This window comes from Leguminivora glycinivorella, unplaced genomic scaffold (genome assembly GCF_023078275.1).
Source record: "Leguminivora glycinivorella isolate SPB_JAAS2020 unplaced genomic scaffold, LegGlyc_1.1 Scaffold8, whole genome shotgun sequence".
Classification (NCBI taxonomy): Eukaryota; Metazoa; Arthropoda; class Insecta; order Lepidoptera; family Tortricidae; genus Leguminivora; species Leguminivora glycinivorella.
Genome location: NW_025952833.1, coordinates 23605 through 38518, shown reverse-complemented (window position 1 = coordinate 38518; position 14914 = coordinate 23605). Strand labels below are relative to the sequence as shown.

General features: G+C 39.5%; 1 protein-coding gene across 1 annotated transcript in view; it reads right to left on the bottom strand.

The window, feature by feature from the left end:
• Positions 1 to 14914, bottom strand: part of LOC125242135 (microtubule-actin cross-linking factor 1-like) — a gene marked incomplete at its 5' end in the record, with an annotated part of 51344 nt that overhangs the window by 13648 nt on the left and 22782 nt on the right. The window contains 11 exons of the mRNA XM_048150845.1: positions 1514 to 1623; positions 2307 to 2424; positions 3374 to 3545; positions 4703 to 4777; positions 7527 to 7598; positions 8382 to 8458; positions 9450 to 9577; positions 10784 to 10907; positions 12628 to 12900; positions 13745 to 13864; positions 14482 to 14559. Coding sequence (XP_048006802.1) covers positions 1514 to 1623; positions 2307 to 2424; positions 3374 to 3545; positions 4703 to 4777; positions 7527 to 7598; positions 8382 to 8458; positions 9450 to 9577; positions 10784 to 10907; positions 12628 to 12900; positions 13745 to 13864; positions 14482 to 14559 — 1347 coding nt within the window. The remainder of the gene's footprint in view (positions 1 to 1513; positions 1624 to 2306; positions 2425 to 3373; positions 3546 to 4702; positions 4778 to 7526; positions 7599 to 8381; positions 8459 to 9449; positions 9578 to 10783; positions 10908 to 12627; positions 12901 to 13744; positions 13865 to 14481; positions 14560 to 14914) is intronic.

Genomic DNA, 14914 nt, shown 5'->3' with positions numbered 1-14914 from the left:
CAACTTGCCTTGTCGCGCGCGAGTCCATACATCAAGCGCGACTTCAAGTATGGACTCGCGCGCGACAAGGCAAGTTGTGCTAGAGGGGCTGATATGAGTACCCATTTGAATGAAAATGGTCACTTTAATCGATTTTCAAGCCCGAAGTAAAAAGTGCTTCATAAAAATGTTATGTGTGAAATACTAAAATATATGCTAATCACTACTTTCTAAGGAGCATTATTTTATGAAGAACTTTTAAATTTCCCGAGTTCGTATGTCTAAAAATACACGCGCGGGTTAGTGTAGGTACTTGTAAGGCTACTTACGTAGTATTTAAATAATCATAAACAGCACAAAGTATCAGATGTCATAGAACTAGCATTAGCTGTGACCGCACTGTGGCATCGAACTGAGATCGATGCGCTCTGAGAGATTAGATAGCACGGGATCGGTTGATAACTTCAATCTAGATTTTAGATGTGAAACTAAAAAATCCTACGTCATTATGTGAGTGCGACACTTTAAATACTGCAATAGTGTTTTTTTTAATCACATGTGTCATTTTATGGGCTAATGTACCCTCCATTTGACTATTTTTAAATCATGGCCTAATAAATACCCGCTTGAAATATCCACGCACGCGTTTGGTAAAGCAAGGACGCGTTTAAGACATTTTCAGTACAAACTTATGGTTTCTTTCTTATATATGAATAGTCATCGAAGTTTTTATAGCGCGGAAGTCGAATGCATAACTTACACTAAGACTATGCACATTCCTGGTTGCGGTATGGCATTGTGTTCTGGGGCTACGTAGACTGTAGCGTATATAGTATCTGGCCATTGAAATGGTATATGCAGCGTGTTTTATGGTTTATTTGTGAAAAGTTATGTGCTCACGGTTCTAATTACACGTCTTATGATAAATAAATAACTTTTCACCACACCAACGGGTAAACGCTTTGCTATTCAAAAATTAACAGATAGCAAAATTGCATTCTATCCACAAGAGTGCAAAGTAATTTCATACAAATTTTAACTTGATACCTTAAGCTAGATAGAATAGAATAGATAGAATTTACCTATAAATTATGATTTTGAATCATAAATACACTATGTAACATAATTGCCGAAGATAATTTAATTTTCATGGTGTTTATTTTAAAAAAAGGAAGTGGTATTCGTAACCGCTATTCGATACCGGTTATGCTCTTAAATGGATCACCGGCATTAATGTTACATCCTGTATTGAATAAATCGATGGATTTGATTTAGTTTGATGTTCTATAGACAGTATTTTGTTCGTGTTGGTGTGGAAGGTGAAAAATTTTGTTTTTCAGTCGGTGGCAGTTTGTTTAACCTTCGTGCCTTGAAACCCTCGCAACGCTCAAGATTCCACTCGCTAAGCTCGCGGTTCAATATTGGAATCTTTCGCCTGCTCGGGTATAAATATTGGCACGTGCGGTTAAACAACTACTTTCCCCCCTTGTAAAACAAATAACCATTAATAGTAGAATGTGCACGAGTCTCTTACCCAGTCGGGTCGCAGCGCCGCGATGAACTCCTCCCAGTCGATGAGCCCGCTGCCGTTCCTGTCGAACAGATCGGCCACGGCGCCCATCTCCAGCCGGGAAGTGTCGAATTCTGTACAACAAATAACAATCATGTAGTCACTTCCCTATTGTGGCAACGAAGATAAGTTTGCAGACGAATTGTTGGAAGTTATCAGTCGAGTGAACAAATAGCGGGGTAGCTTTTGTCAAGTAAAAAGATTATTTTGAATCATCTGTTTTTTAGGGTTCCGTAGTCAACTAGGAACCCTTATAGTTTCGCCATGTCTGTCTGTCCGTCCGTCCGTCCGCGGATAATCTATGACCGTTAGCACTAGAAAGCTGAAATTTGGTGCCAGTATCAATCTCGCCGGCAAAGTGCAAAAATAAAATGTGGAAAAAAATGTTTTATTAGGGCCCCTACACGTAAAGTGGGGAGTGATTTTTTTTTCATTTAAATCCTAACGTGTGATATATTGTTGGATAGGTATTGAAAAATGAATAGGGGTTTACGCAAATAATTTTTTGATATTGTTAATATTTTCGGAAATAATCGCTCCAAAAGTTAAAAAAATTGCCTCCACCCCCCTCTAACTTTTGAAGTATGAGTTTAAAAAATATTCAAACTTAAGCTGAAGTTCAAATGATACTAGTGGTACGTACTGGTGTTGATGATTCCGTCGATGAACTCGTTGCGCGGGATCAGCCCGTTGTCCTTGTCTGTCTTGCGAAGCACCCGCCAGGCGGGACTAGTGGTTCAACTGTGGTGTCACTTACTTGTGTTGATGATTCCGTCGATGAACTCGTTGCGCGGGATCAGCCCGTTGTTGTCCTTGTCCATCTTGCGGAACAGGTCCGTCAGACGGGACTTTTTGTGGTTCATGAACTTCAGGAACTGCGGAGAAAGATTTACTTTAATATGACACGTTTAGATTTACAATTTTGTCAAGCAGCTGAAAGATGATATTTTCACCACACCAACTGATAAAGGCTTACTTTGCTATTCGAAAATAGATAGCAAAATTGCATTATATCCACAAGAGTGCAAAGTAAATTCATACAAATTATAACTTCATATCTTGAGCTGGCTGGTAGAAATAACCTATAAATGATGATTTTGAATTATAAATATTGAACAAATTGATAGATTTGATTTAGTTTGATGTTTTATAGTCAGTATTTTGTTCGTGTTGGTGTGATGAAAAATTTTGTGTTTCACTCGTCGGCAAAGTTTCTTTAACCTTCGTGCCTCGCAACGCTCAAGAATCAACTTTTTGAACCACTCGCTACGCTCGCGAATATTGGAATCTTTCGCTTCCTCGGGCTTCAATATTGGCACGTGCGGTTAAACAACAACTTTGCCCCCTTGTAAAACAAATAACTATTTACACTCGTAATTAACCAAACCTAGATATAAAAAGCCTAACCAGAAATATATGACTATTGCCAAGAGGGCGCTGTTATTTTGATGTATGCGGTGACAGTTCAGTATAAAGTTCTGTGTCTTGTCATGGCATCTTCTTAATCCCCTCTCTAATTCATTGAGGTGCGCGAGGCACCCAATCCCCAACTCAATAACTGACGTATTGTTCTAGAGACGGTTCTGTTCTTGTTCTGACGCTCCCAAGCCACACCGTGCGCCACTTATCCCCTAGCTGTATTGTTTTAGAGACAGTAGTGACGTACCCGCTTCCTCCAGTCGTCCCAGCTGAAGTTGGACACGCGCTGCAGCTCCTTGAGGTGCGCCAGGCGCTCGTGCAGGCGGCGCTGACGCTCCCACGCCAGAAGCCAGACGGTGCGCCATTTGTCCCACAGTTGTTCTAGAGACTACACTAGTGACGTACCCGCTTCCTCCAGTCGTCCCAGCTGAAGTTGGACACGCGCTGCAGCTCTTTGAGGTGCGCTAGGCGCTCGTGCAGGCGGCGCTGACGCTCCCACGCCAGAAGCCAGACGGTGCGCCATTTGTCCCACAGTTGGCGGACGCGCGGTGAGCGGAATTCCGGCTCGGCGCCCTTGCTGCATGTGTAAAAGTCGCTTTAGATTAACTGGAAGGGTGACTTATTTGTCAACTTGATTCACGAGCGTAAAAGTGCAACTGTAATACTGAGTTAATATTTTTTTTCTGATTTTTATTAGAAGCATTGTAATTTGAATACTAAGTGCGAGAGACTACAATGTCTGCAATATGTTCACTTCTTTTAGGGCTCAATCTATAGGCATTTCGTTTAGGCTTACAGAGATCTGATAACCAGCACTCGGAATTGCAAATAACTTGGCTATTAATAATGATATATCAAATTTAAAAGCAAAATATATCTACTTAATACAAAAAAAGCAAAAATGCTGAACTTAAAACGTATTGCAGCGAGCGCACACATGATTAGGTACATGATAAAACCCAAGCAAGTACTTATCAAATGGCATGATCAGATTTACCCAAAAGCTTTGAATAAATTACTTGTAGAGATTTTCATCGTCTTAGTTATGCAGTACGATTGGAATTTTTGTCAATTGGTATTTTGAATGTGTTAGACGTTATATTATAGAAAGGTTATTTGAGATTTTTTCAAGGTTTGACACACTAACTTTTGAGTCCCAGTTTTTTAATGAAATTATGAACTTCCCGGCAACAAAACAGCGGTACCTAAATTGAAATCTTACGCCACTTGAAACCTCGCGCTGTTGAAAACTTTTTCATACACTGAATTTTCAGTTGATATTTCAGTAAGTATATCTGTTTTTCTTGTTCTTGTCTTTGTGTGTTACTGTAAATACCACAGAACTATATTTAGATAGAAGAAACAACTCCATCTATTTGTATAGGGGCCGAGCCGATTAGAAATAATATGTCTCAGGCCCTTGAGTGTTTATAATTTTTGTGTTGTTGCAATTAAATATAACGTAACGAGGCATTTTTTTGTGTTTTTCTTGACTTCAACTTGTAAAAATTACGCTGTAAGCTGTGAGTTAAAGACGGACAACTCAGTGGAATTGACTTTCGTTTGACACGCTAAGTATAGATGGGTTTGCTCAATCAATCAAATAATCAATTTGATTGATTGATCAATCTATGGTATATATGAAATCTGTGGTAAATACGCTTCACTTATTCGTAGTGTGTGTTATTATTATGTGTGTGTGTGTGTGTGTGTGTGTGTGTGTGTATGTCTTACCTGCCCCTCGGCGGGAACCTGGGTCCGTAGTGCGGCAGGTTGCGGTCGGGAGTCTCGCGGCCCGGGCTCACGCGACTGCAGCACACGCACAATTCACAAAACTTATCACACACAACCCTGACGGTGTACCTTGTTGGGCCTTTATCGAATATTATGTGATTGGCAGCGCCATCTCTTATGCTAGTATGAAACCTGGATTGATTCGGTTAGAATTCAAGGTCGAACCATAGGTACTGTTCTATTTAAGGATGAGTCAAAGTCAAATGAATGTACTTAAATAATCGACCTGAGTCCCATGTGGCCGATTGGCTTAGGCTCCTGCCGTGATAACAGTGAACGCTGGTTTTATTCTAGCCGCGAGCAACTATTCGACTACTTTTTCTTAGTGTATTGATTTTATTTCAGAATATAACGTTTTTACTACTGGTATGTAGATGCCATTATTAAATATATATATATCGTACTCTGGATATGCACATGCCATGTTATAGTATGGCATAGTGTTGTGGGGAAATAGAATAACGTATCAATGAACTATGCTTGAGTAAGAACCAATCTCGGAAGAATTACGACCAAATTCTTTTTTTTTTTAATGTGATAGGAGGCAAACGAGCAGACAGGTCGCCTGATGGTAAGCGATCACCGCCGCCCATGGACACCCGAAACACCAGAGGTTCTTTTTTTAAATAATCTTAACCAATTACTGGCCAAATGTATTTGTATGTCTGTATTTTTATCACTTCTTTACCAATTTCGAATTTTCTCTGGCATTTCTCATTATCAGACATACTTAAGGATAAAATAAATGTATTAATGATTATAATAATCGATAAAAGGGCTCCAATAAGGTACAAAACAGGTAACAGTGGATGCATGTTAGGACGACGGTTACAGTTAGTCGTGACGTGAGTGGCGTGGCGTGACGGGTTAGTCAGTTTGTGTTATTTTACGAATCCATTACCGTGTGTAAAGTATTGAAATGTGTTTATTTTAATGTTAGATTTTGTTTTGTTTAAACAGTCATTTATTTTTAAGTTTTTTTGATAGATAGACAGCTTCGTTTAACCATGCAATGAGCCCCAACCAATGAAAATAAGCATTATTTCTACAACAACCAATGAAACAAGCAAACATTACCCAAAATGCATGAACTGGACTACAGATCTACAGATGTGGTGCGAAAAGAATTGCCTTCGTATTGTTACGGAAATGTACGAACGGGTCATGCTATTTCAGTCAGTCTCAGTACAAGATCTACTGACATTGTTTGAACTAGCATGACAAATACGAACGTTTCCGGAGAAATACAAACGTTTCCGGACAAATACGAACGTTTCCGGAAAAATACGAACGTTTCCGGAGAAATACGAAGGAAACCCTTTTCGCATTACATCTGTAAACAAGTTTGAAACTTGGAATATATGTCTAGGTACGTGAATATATTAGACATATGGAAATATCACCCAATGGAGATGAAAGAGGTAGCTCAATTTATATTGTTTAAAAGAAAACATATTGATTTAAAGAAAACTCAAAAATAAATTACGTAAAAAAAAAGAATACTTAAATTTAAATCGGCTGCATTAAACCAACCAAATAAAAAATAAAAGAATTACATAAGAATTTTTTTTTGTATTGCCATAATGAAAATCAAACTACAAAAGCCATTCAAAGACAAAATACACACAAAAAAATAATAAAAGAAATCAAACCTTCCTCTCCTACTTCGCGGGTGAATCCTGGACCTGCCCCAGCGTGGCGAGGTGAGACAAAAAGCGACATTTATGTGTGTTAAAGCGAGACGACGTTAGGTGGTTATTCCAACTCAGATAATGACATGACATTATAGTTTTTTTTCAAGGAAAAATGGAAAAAATACGCTTCTGGTAAGACTCGAACCTGTGACCATTTAGGACAATGGTACAATCTTTCTGGCAAAAGCTTGACCAGAAATATATGACTATTGTCAGGAGGGCGCTGTTATTCTGATGTATGGGATGACAGTTCAGCTTAGTATGAAGAAAATAGTTCTAATAAAATTCCGCAAGATGGCGCGTAGTCATAGCGCGTAGTATAATACGGTGTTTAATATCAGGGGGCCGATTTTTGAATCTCACGGCGTTCGAATTCAGAAAATTGTCACCGAAATTGCCTACTATTTTCAGTGACAATTTTCTGAATTCGAACGCCGTGAGATTCAAAAATCGGCCCCCATGTCATTTTCTGATTTGGAAATCATGAATAAGGCAAATGAGTGTTATTTACACCATGAAAAATCACAATACAACAAATTTAAAGATAAGCTCATAAAAAACGGGAAATTTAAAACAAGAGAAAAAGGAACTCAAATAGTGTAGTTTACAAATTGTAAGTTATAGTCAGTCGAAGATAAGTTGGCAATTTTGACAGCTCCGCCTTAGCAAGGGTTAAGTAAACGTCAAAATTTCGAAGTTTCGACGTTCAAAATAATACTAGCTTTTAAACGCGGCTTCGCTCGCGTTACAAAGAGACAAAAAGTAGCCTATGTCACTCTCCATCCCTTCAACTATCTCCACTTAAAAAATCACCTTAATTCGTCTCCGTTTTGCCGTGAAAGACGGACAAACAAACAGACAAACACACCTCCCCATTTATATTGGTATGGATTTGCACCGAAGAGGCTGTCAAAATCATTGCCAACTTTGTACTGACTCTATACAGGGAAACAAAGAATGTGAAAATTAAAAATTTAATAAAAAATAGTCAAATGGAAATCACATAAATCAAGAAAATTAAAAACGGAAGTTTTACACAAAAAAGGAGGGTAAAATAAAAAAAAACACACCTGTACCGCCTCGATCCGTAATAGTCGGGCGACACCGATCGCTCTCGGTTCAAATCGTGCTGCGAACCGCGTCTGTGTGTGTGTAGACGAGACAACGAGATACACCATGCCGAGACGTTGTGTGTGTGGACAACGACACACCATGCAATGACGTCACAATGGCGTGCGAGCGTGAAAGAGACGAAACAAATGAAATGATGGAACATAAATTTAATGGACAATACAGAAAAACATACACGTGTGATCAAAGCACCAGTGGACATAGAAATAAAAAAATAGAAATGTTTTTAAAAGGTGGCAAAATTTTTTCGCTTTACATACTCGTACAATTTCAGCTAAAAGGGTACTTCAGTTGTTAACAAGGTCTTATTTCTATGAAGCCTCAACTTTACCATACATACATAAACTCAGGTTTATGGTGTACTAGCTTCTGCCTGCGGCTTCGCTCGCGTTAGAAAGAGACAAAAAGTAGCCTATGTCACTTTCCATCCCTTCAACTATCTCCACTTAAAAGCCACGCCAATTCGTCGCTCCGTTTTGCCGTGAAAGACGGACAAACAAACAGACACAGACACTTTCCCATTTATAATATTAGTACGGATATCAGGTATTTACAAACAGGGTAGGCAGGCACTGTCAGTTTCAGTGTCAGGTTGCCAGCCCATCGCCAACACAACGGAACCCATTTCCCACAGTCGACTTCTACGACAGTTACGACACCCACGATCTTATTAACAACCGAATATGTGTTCTTTAGCTGAAAACTGTCAAGTTAAAATAATGTTTTTAAAAAAGGAATCTAAAATGGCGGTCCACTGGAGTATTGGTCTTAGATAGATTCTGTTGTATACGCACCCAGGGGCACCCTTGACGGCCGACTTCACCGACACCTTGCGTGGTGTCGACTCCCTTCCTTGGCTCTGAGCTTTGACCTGCAAATGGTTTGTACATTACATTTTGTTGAACAGCAAATCTCGTGTAAAAAATACCGTCCCTAACTTCAGCATGTAGTGAGTACCGGTACTCGACAGTGCCCTAGTAGATGCCACTTTCAATTGTCAATAAGTGTGACAGAAGGGCAATCCATGGGGGCATTAGCATGTTAGTCAACCAATTGGAACCCTAGGCCACTGTAGAACATTGTCACAGTGACGTTATAAATCAGATTGTAAGAAATCTCTTACTGCTTGTCATTTTGACATGGTTGTAGAGTGGCCAAGGGTTCCAATTAGTTGACTGTACCTATTTTAAAATTTATAACAGTTTTAGTTAAATTCGCAAAAAAATTTTTTCATCGTTTTCATACATAATAAATGAATTAATTACCCTTAAGAATAATAATTATTCAAGTTAGTGTCAAGTAATTGACGGCACATGTCAAAACAAACAACATTGGGAAGTGGTAAATGCTGTCACACACGTGTTCAGTAATTGTTAGTAATAACTCGATAACCGTAAGAGTTAAGACGATAGTTTCTTAGAGAAATTAATTGTAATTGATCTAAAGAACCATCCCTTAAAGTTAATTGAATTTATTAATAAGTTTTTTGCAAAAATTTCATTTTTTGGCACAAGCTTTTATCGCCGACTGTGCCTTTCTTTCAACAGTCATCTACTGCTCTCCGAGACGTTTCTAAAAACCCCTTACTCGATGGGGATACGACGTTTCATAACAGAGTTCCTATGACCACCTTTCTGCTCCATCATCAGATCAGCTCCATGATACCATAACATTGCATTGTCACGTAATTTACATATGTGTGCAAAATTTCAGCTCAATCAGAAACCGGGAAGTGGGTCAAATTTAGCTTCTACGTTTTGACCCAAACTAACATACTAACAAGGCAAAAATAAAAGCTTGTAAAAATAGGGTGTATGTATATTGATAATTGTCGTCAAGTTTAGCACCATATTCCGACGTACCTGGTAAGCCTTGCAGACGCGGTCGACCTCGTTCTGTCTCTTCTGCGTGTTCTCCATAAGCTCCTTGTGGTCTTCGATGAGGCCTTCCAGCAGTTCGATGGATTCTGGCAGAGGCTCTGCTTCCAATGCTACGGGAAAATACATTTTGTTGTAATTAATTATAAGTATATCGGCGCTTAGCACCCATAGTACAAGCTTTGCTTAGTTCGGGGCTAGGTTGATCTGTGTAATTGTTGGGTAGGTATAGGACAAATTTTACAAAATCAACACTAAAATGCCTATAAATTCTAATACATAATATAGGTTATATAAAATAGCATTAAAATGCGCCATAGAGTTGGGAGCTTTAAGAAGTAAGGAGTCTTAAGAGTCCTGTCACACCTCGGACACTGGCGATCAAATATATGAAAGACGCACGTTCCTACTGTTCCTAGCACACAGTCTAAGCTCGTGTAGGTGAACGCGTACTATGCTTGTATTTAGTGAGATATGACAGGTCGACTGTTCGCGTTTTTGACAGGCGGTAACTGTGAGGTAACCGAGAGGGGTGGGCGGCACTTTCAGCGGGGAGCGGAAGTGGCCATACTGTACTATTTATTATACTGTGGTCCTGTGGCGGATCCAGTTCCAGTAATTTTTCAAGAATAGCAGAATACCGGTAGTCGGACATTGTCGGGCGATTCCGGCTCGCATTCGTATTGTTACGTAGCAATTATTAGGATTAGTTTAACATGACATCCCTTTTCGTACGATAAGATAATTATTTGATTTTTGATAACCCTAAATAGTTAAAATTGTCAACACAATTTGATTCGACCCCGAAATGCTGTCAAACTTCGGGAAGTGTCCTTTCCAGCGGTAATGTATCCAGCTGTAGTTATTCTACAAGAATATAATACTTGCAAAGCAGGATAGTCTCGGGTCCCATGAGCGATTGCAGCAGCTCTTCCAGCACGGAATCCAGGTCTTTGAGACTCTGCATGTGCGTCCAGCTTCCCACAGTATATCCAGATCTTTCAACAGTATAATACTTACAAAGCAGGATATTCTCGAGTCCCATGAGCGATTGCAGCAGCTCTTCCAGCACGGAATCCAGGTCTTTGAGGCTCTGCATGCGCGTCCAGCTTGCCGCCTCAGTACATACATCCAGCCGTAAAGTATCCAGCAGTAGGCCTAGCACATGATGGCTGCGAGAGTATGTCGCCGCGAGATAGACTACCCGTCCTTATGTCATTAATACAGTTAGAAGAAGACGTGTCATCTATCTCGCGGCGACATACTCTCGCGGCCATCATGTGCTAGGCCTACTGTAGTTATTCTACAAGAGTACTTACAAAGCAGGGTATTCTCAAGTCCCATGAGCCATTGCAGCAGCTCTTCCAGCACAGAGTCCAGGTCTTTGAGGCTCTGCATGTGCGCGTCCAGCTTGCCGCCGCGCTGCATCGCCCATTGCCACACCTGTTAAAGACACAAATCGTGAAGTTTTTTCTGAACACTTTCGTGGCGGTTTATAACAATTATAACTTGCGCTCGCGCGCGCGAGTCTATACTGTCTATACTTAAAGTTGCGCTTGATGTATGGAATCGCGAAGAGGGTATGTAGGTACACTATGCTAGCCCGTCTGAGACACAACGAAATAATGAGCTGTTTTCTACTGAACATAAAGTGAAGGAAGGCTTCAGCAAGGTTATTTCTCTCCGTATAGACGACTTCTACCAAATCTGAAATAATATTTTCAGTCCTAACGCTCCACAAGATAGAGGATTTTTTCGTTCAATAGCTTTTCTAGTTTTAACAGACATTTTTTAATGATTTTTTGTGACCAAACTTGAGTTTGGATTTTGTTTTTGGGTCTCATGTATATCTTTATATAAATAAAGTAAACTACTATATATAAATTATAAACTGAAATAGATACCATACACTAAAGAAAAAGCGATCAAGTCCACTGGTGGCGAAGCCGGGAATCGAACCCGGGTCTCCAGCTAACGCGGCTGACGTGTTCGAGTGGGCTTGACCGCTTTTTCTTTAGTGTATGGAATCTATTTCAGTTTATATCTTTCATAATTAATATGACGAAAAAATGTAAATTTATAAGAAAAAAGTACGGAATCTTGGAATTTTTACATCAAAAACAATATAAAGAATGTGCTCTGTAGTTACGTTAAAGTTTTTTACCTGCACAGGAGTAACCCTGCTAAATATTCTTATAACGGGCATTATCGACACCATGCTTTTCCTACTTTTCACATTTTCTCCCATCTTTTACAACAAAAACTAGCCCATTTGAGAACTGTTACGTTTGACCAAATTGCGACACAATAACATAAGTTATATCATAAGACAGTTTATATCTTGTGATAAGAATGGATTTGATAATTAAAAGATAATGTAAGGTTAGTGAAATGCATTCAATACTGATTTACTTATCAAGGTGACAGGAATTCCTACTCTGTGCGGAAATAGTTGTAGAAAATATTCGATCTTAAACATGTCATTTTAATACTTCTCTTTCCGCACAGGGGGCCGATTTTTGAGTCTCACTGTCACTAAAATACCGGTTGAAAACGGTGAATTGCCTATTATTTTCAGTGACAATTTTCTGAATTCGAACGCCGTGAGACTCAAAAATCGGCCCCCTGATCTTTATGATTGCATATTTAAATGTTCTATTAACCATAAACCATTTGCTTCATTGACAAGACAATTAAGGGGTAGAACGAACACAGTCGGTTTACGACACTCATATGGCCAGTTGCATCAACCACATTTGACAGAAACATCATCGTCACGCAGCAGACGTCTATGGAACTTCCCATATAATAAAATTTAACGAACGCTTTAACGATGACAGATGGTTTGATGCACCCGGCCCTAAGCAACCAAATATCACCTACCGCCTAAGATACTAATGTAGCTACTTATTATTTGCAAATAAACTTACTTACTAACTAACATTAAATATTTTTGTCGCTTTGTTTGCATCTATATTTAATAATAATACCTTGACTGTACCCTTGAGGCGTACTTAAAAAAATATATGAACTGACCTCATAGTAGGTAGATTAAAAAAATGTATGAACTGACCTCATAGTGAACTGACCTCATAGTAGGTAGATTAAAAAAACGTATGAACTGACCTCATAGTAGGTAGATTAAAAAAATGTATGAACTGACCTCATCCCACCGGCTCTGTATGATGGTGATCCAGTGCTTAATAACCGTCACCGCGTCCGGATGCGCCTTGCCCAGGATCGAGTGAGCCAGGCTGATCGTGTCGTCCTTGTCTCGCTGCTTCTCCTTCAGCTCGCGGATGAACCGCTCGTGGTCGCGGATCTGCTGCTGGGTCTCCTGGTCGCCTTCGGGCAGTTGGCCGGAGAAGCGAAGTTTGGTCTCGGCGTCGGAGAGCCATTCGAGAAGCATGTTCACGGATTTGTGGAGTTTCTCAGCCTGGCAAACGAATATTATATTACTGAACATGAAATTCACAAAACTTTTTATGTGTCTGTTAAACTTAAATGCACAAAAGAAATCTTACGGTACAAAAAGCGAACAAAGAAGAGATTGTAGGCAGTGTTACTAAGTACTACAATAGAAACAAAAAAGTATTTGCATGTTTAACACTTTCGTTGCGACAGTTGAGGAGTATCTTTTCAAAAGGACTTATTTCTATAAGTCAACAAGGGTTATTTCTCTAGGAAGACATAGATAAAAATAACCTCTGAAAAGACACTCCTCAGTTAATGGTACTGCGTATAAGGTCTTTCGAAGCAGTACAGCAGCGAACGTGTTCAGTTTTTTTTTTATTGTCCAAGTGTTCACATAATATAGAGTCGAATTTTGGGTATTTTCATTAACAAACTAAACTGATCAATGTCAAACCCAAAACAGTTTGTTAGGAATGCCACTCAAAACAATTACTCTGACAAAAGAGCACTTTCATTGTTGAAGTGTGTTTTCAACAATGAAAGTGCTCTTTTGTCAGAGTAATTGTCCAATGTTACTGATAAATGGTTGTTTTTAACCCCCGACGCAAAAACGACGGGGTGTTATACGTTTAACGAGTCTGTCTGTCTGTCTGTGTGTGTCTTTCTGTGGCATCGTAGCTCCCGAACGGATGAAGCGATTTAGGTATAGTTTTTTTTGTTTGAAAGCCTAGTTATTCGGGAGTGTTCTTAGCCATGTTTCATGAAAATCGGTCCACTATGTCGTGGTTTTCCAAAATTTTAATTTTGTGGTTAGGTTATAAGAACAATAAGCATACAAAAATATAAATTGAAGTAAAAAGTCATACCTCCTTGAGCGCAGATTCCAGCCGGTGCGCTTTCTTTTCGCTCAGACTTTGGACGGAGTCCCAAGCCTGCTTGAGTTCGCTGCACTGCTGTCTGATGCTGCTCGCGTCTTCGCGCGGCACCTAATAAAACAAACAAGTTGTAATATTTATTGCCCTACTTTTTTTTAATTAAAAATGGGCTTACTCTTGGCCACAGACTAGCCAAAGGCAATAACGTGGCCTACGATGGAGTGAGCTCGCCCAGAAGATGCCTGTTCACTTTTGATTTGAAGGTAGCCGGGTTATATGAGCTCGGAAATATAGCCGCCGGCAAGGAATTCCACTCCTTGGCAGTGCGCATAAGAAAAGAAGAAGCAAAGCGCTTCGTGGGAATTCGCGGAAAAGTAAGGATGGAAACCGGCCGTGTGTCTAAGAGTCCGATGGTAGAATGGGGACGGTGGAATAAGCTCGTGTAGCACTTTTATAAATGTTTTAATATTATATTACAGTAGAATATGGATTTGATGAGTTTTTCGGAACTTATGTGCGAAAAGTCGTGAGGAAACCGGACTAATTCCAATAAGGTCTAGTTACCATTCGGGTTGGAAGGTCAGATGGCAGTCGCTTTCGTAAAACTAGTGCCTACGCCAAATCTTGGGATTCGTTGTCAAAGCGGACCCCAGGCTCCCATGAGCCGTGGTAAATGCCGGGTAACGCAAGGAGAATGATGACAGTAGAATATGGATTTATTTTCTTACCGTGGCTTCCAGATCTTTGCCGGTCTTCAGTACGGACTGCATCTGTTGTTCGCGCGAGTGGAAATCTTCCTCGAATTGCTGAAAAAGAAGCAAAATTTAATAACTTTGTACACAAGAACCTTTTTATCAAAATTTTATTTTTGGTATTTTAAAAAATTGGAAATTCTATAGGGATTTTAGAAGAGAAAGATTTTTAGTAACACTTGAAGCATATTTTGTGATAGACGCGACATATTTTTCCGTGATTTTTCTCACACAATGGTCTCATCGGAAGACCAGCGCTGGAAGTCGCCAGCAACATGTTGTGGTGAGGCCATTTTGTGGTACTTTTTTTATGACAGTGTATAATAGGTGTAGGGTGTAACTTGACTGTAGTTAAAATAAAATATTTTATACCATGCACGAAATAAAGCATCAGATAATTATAAGAAAA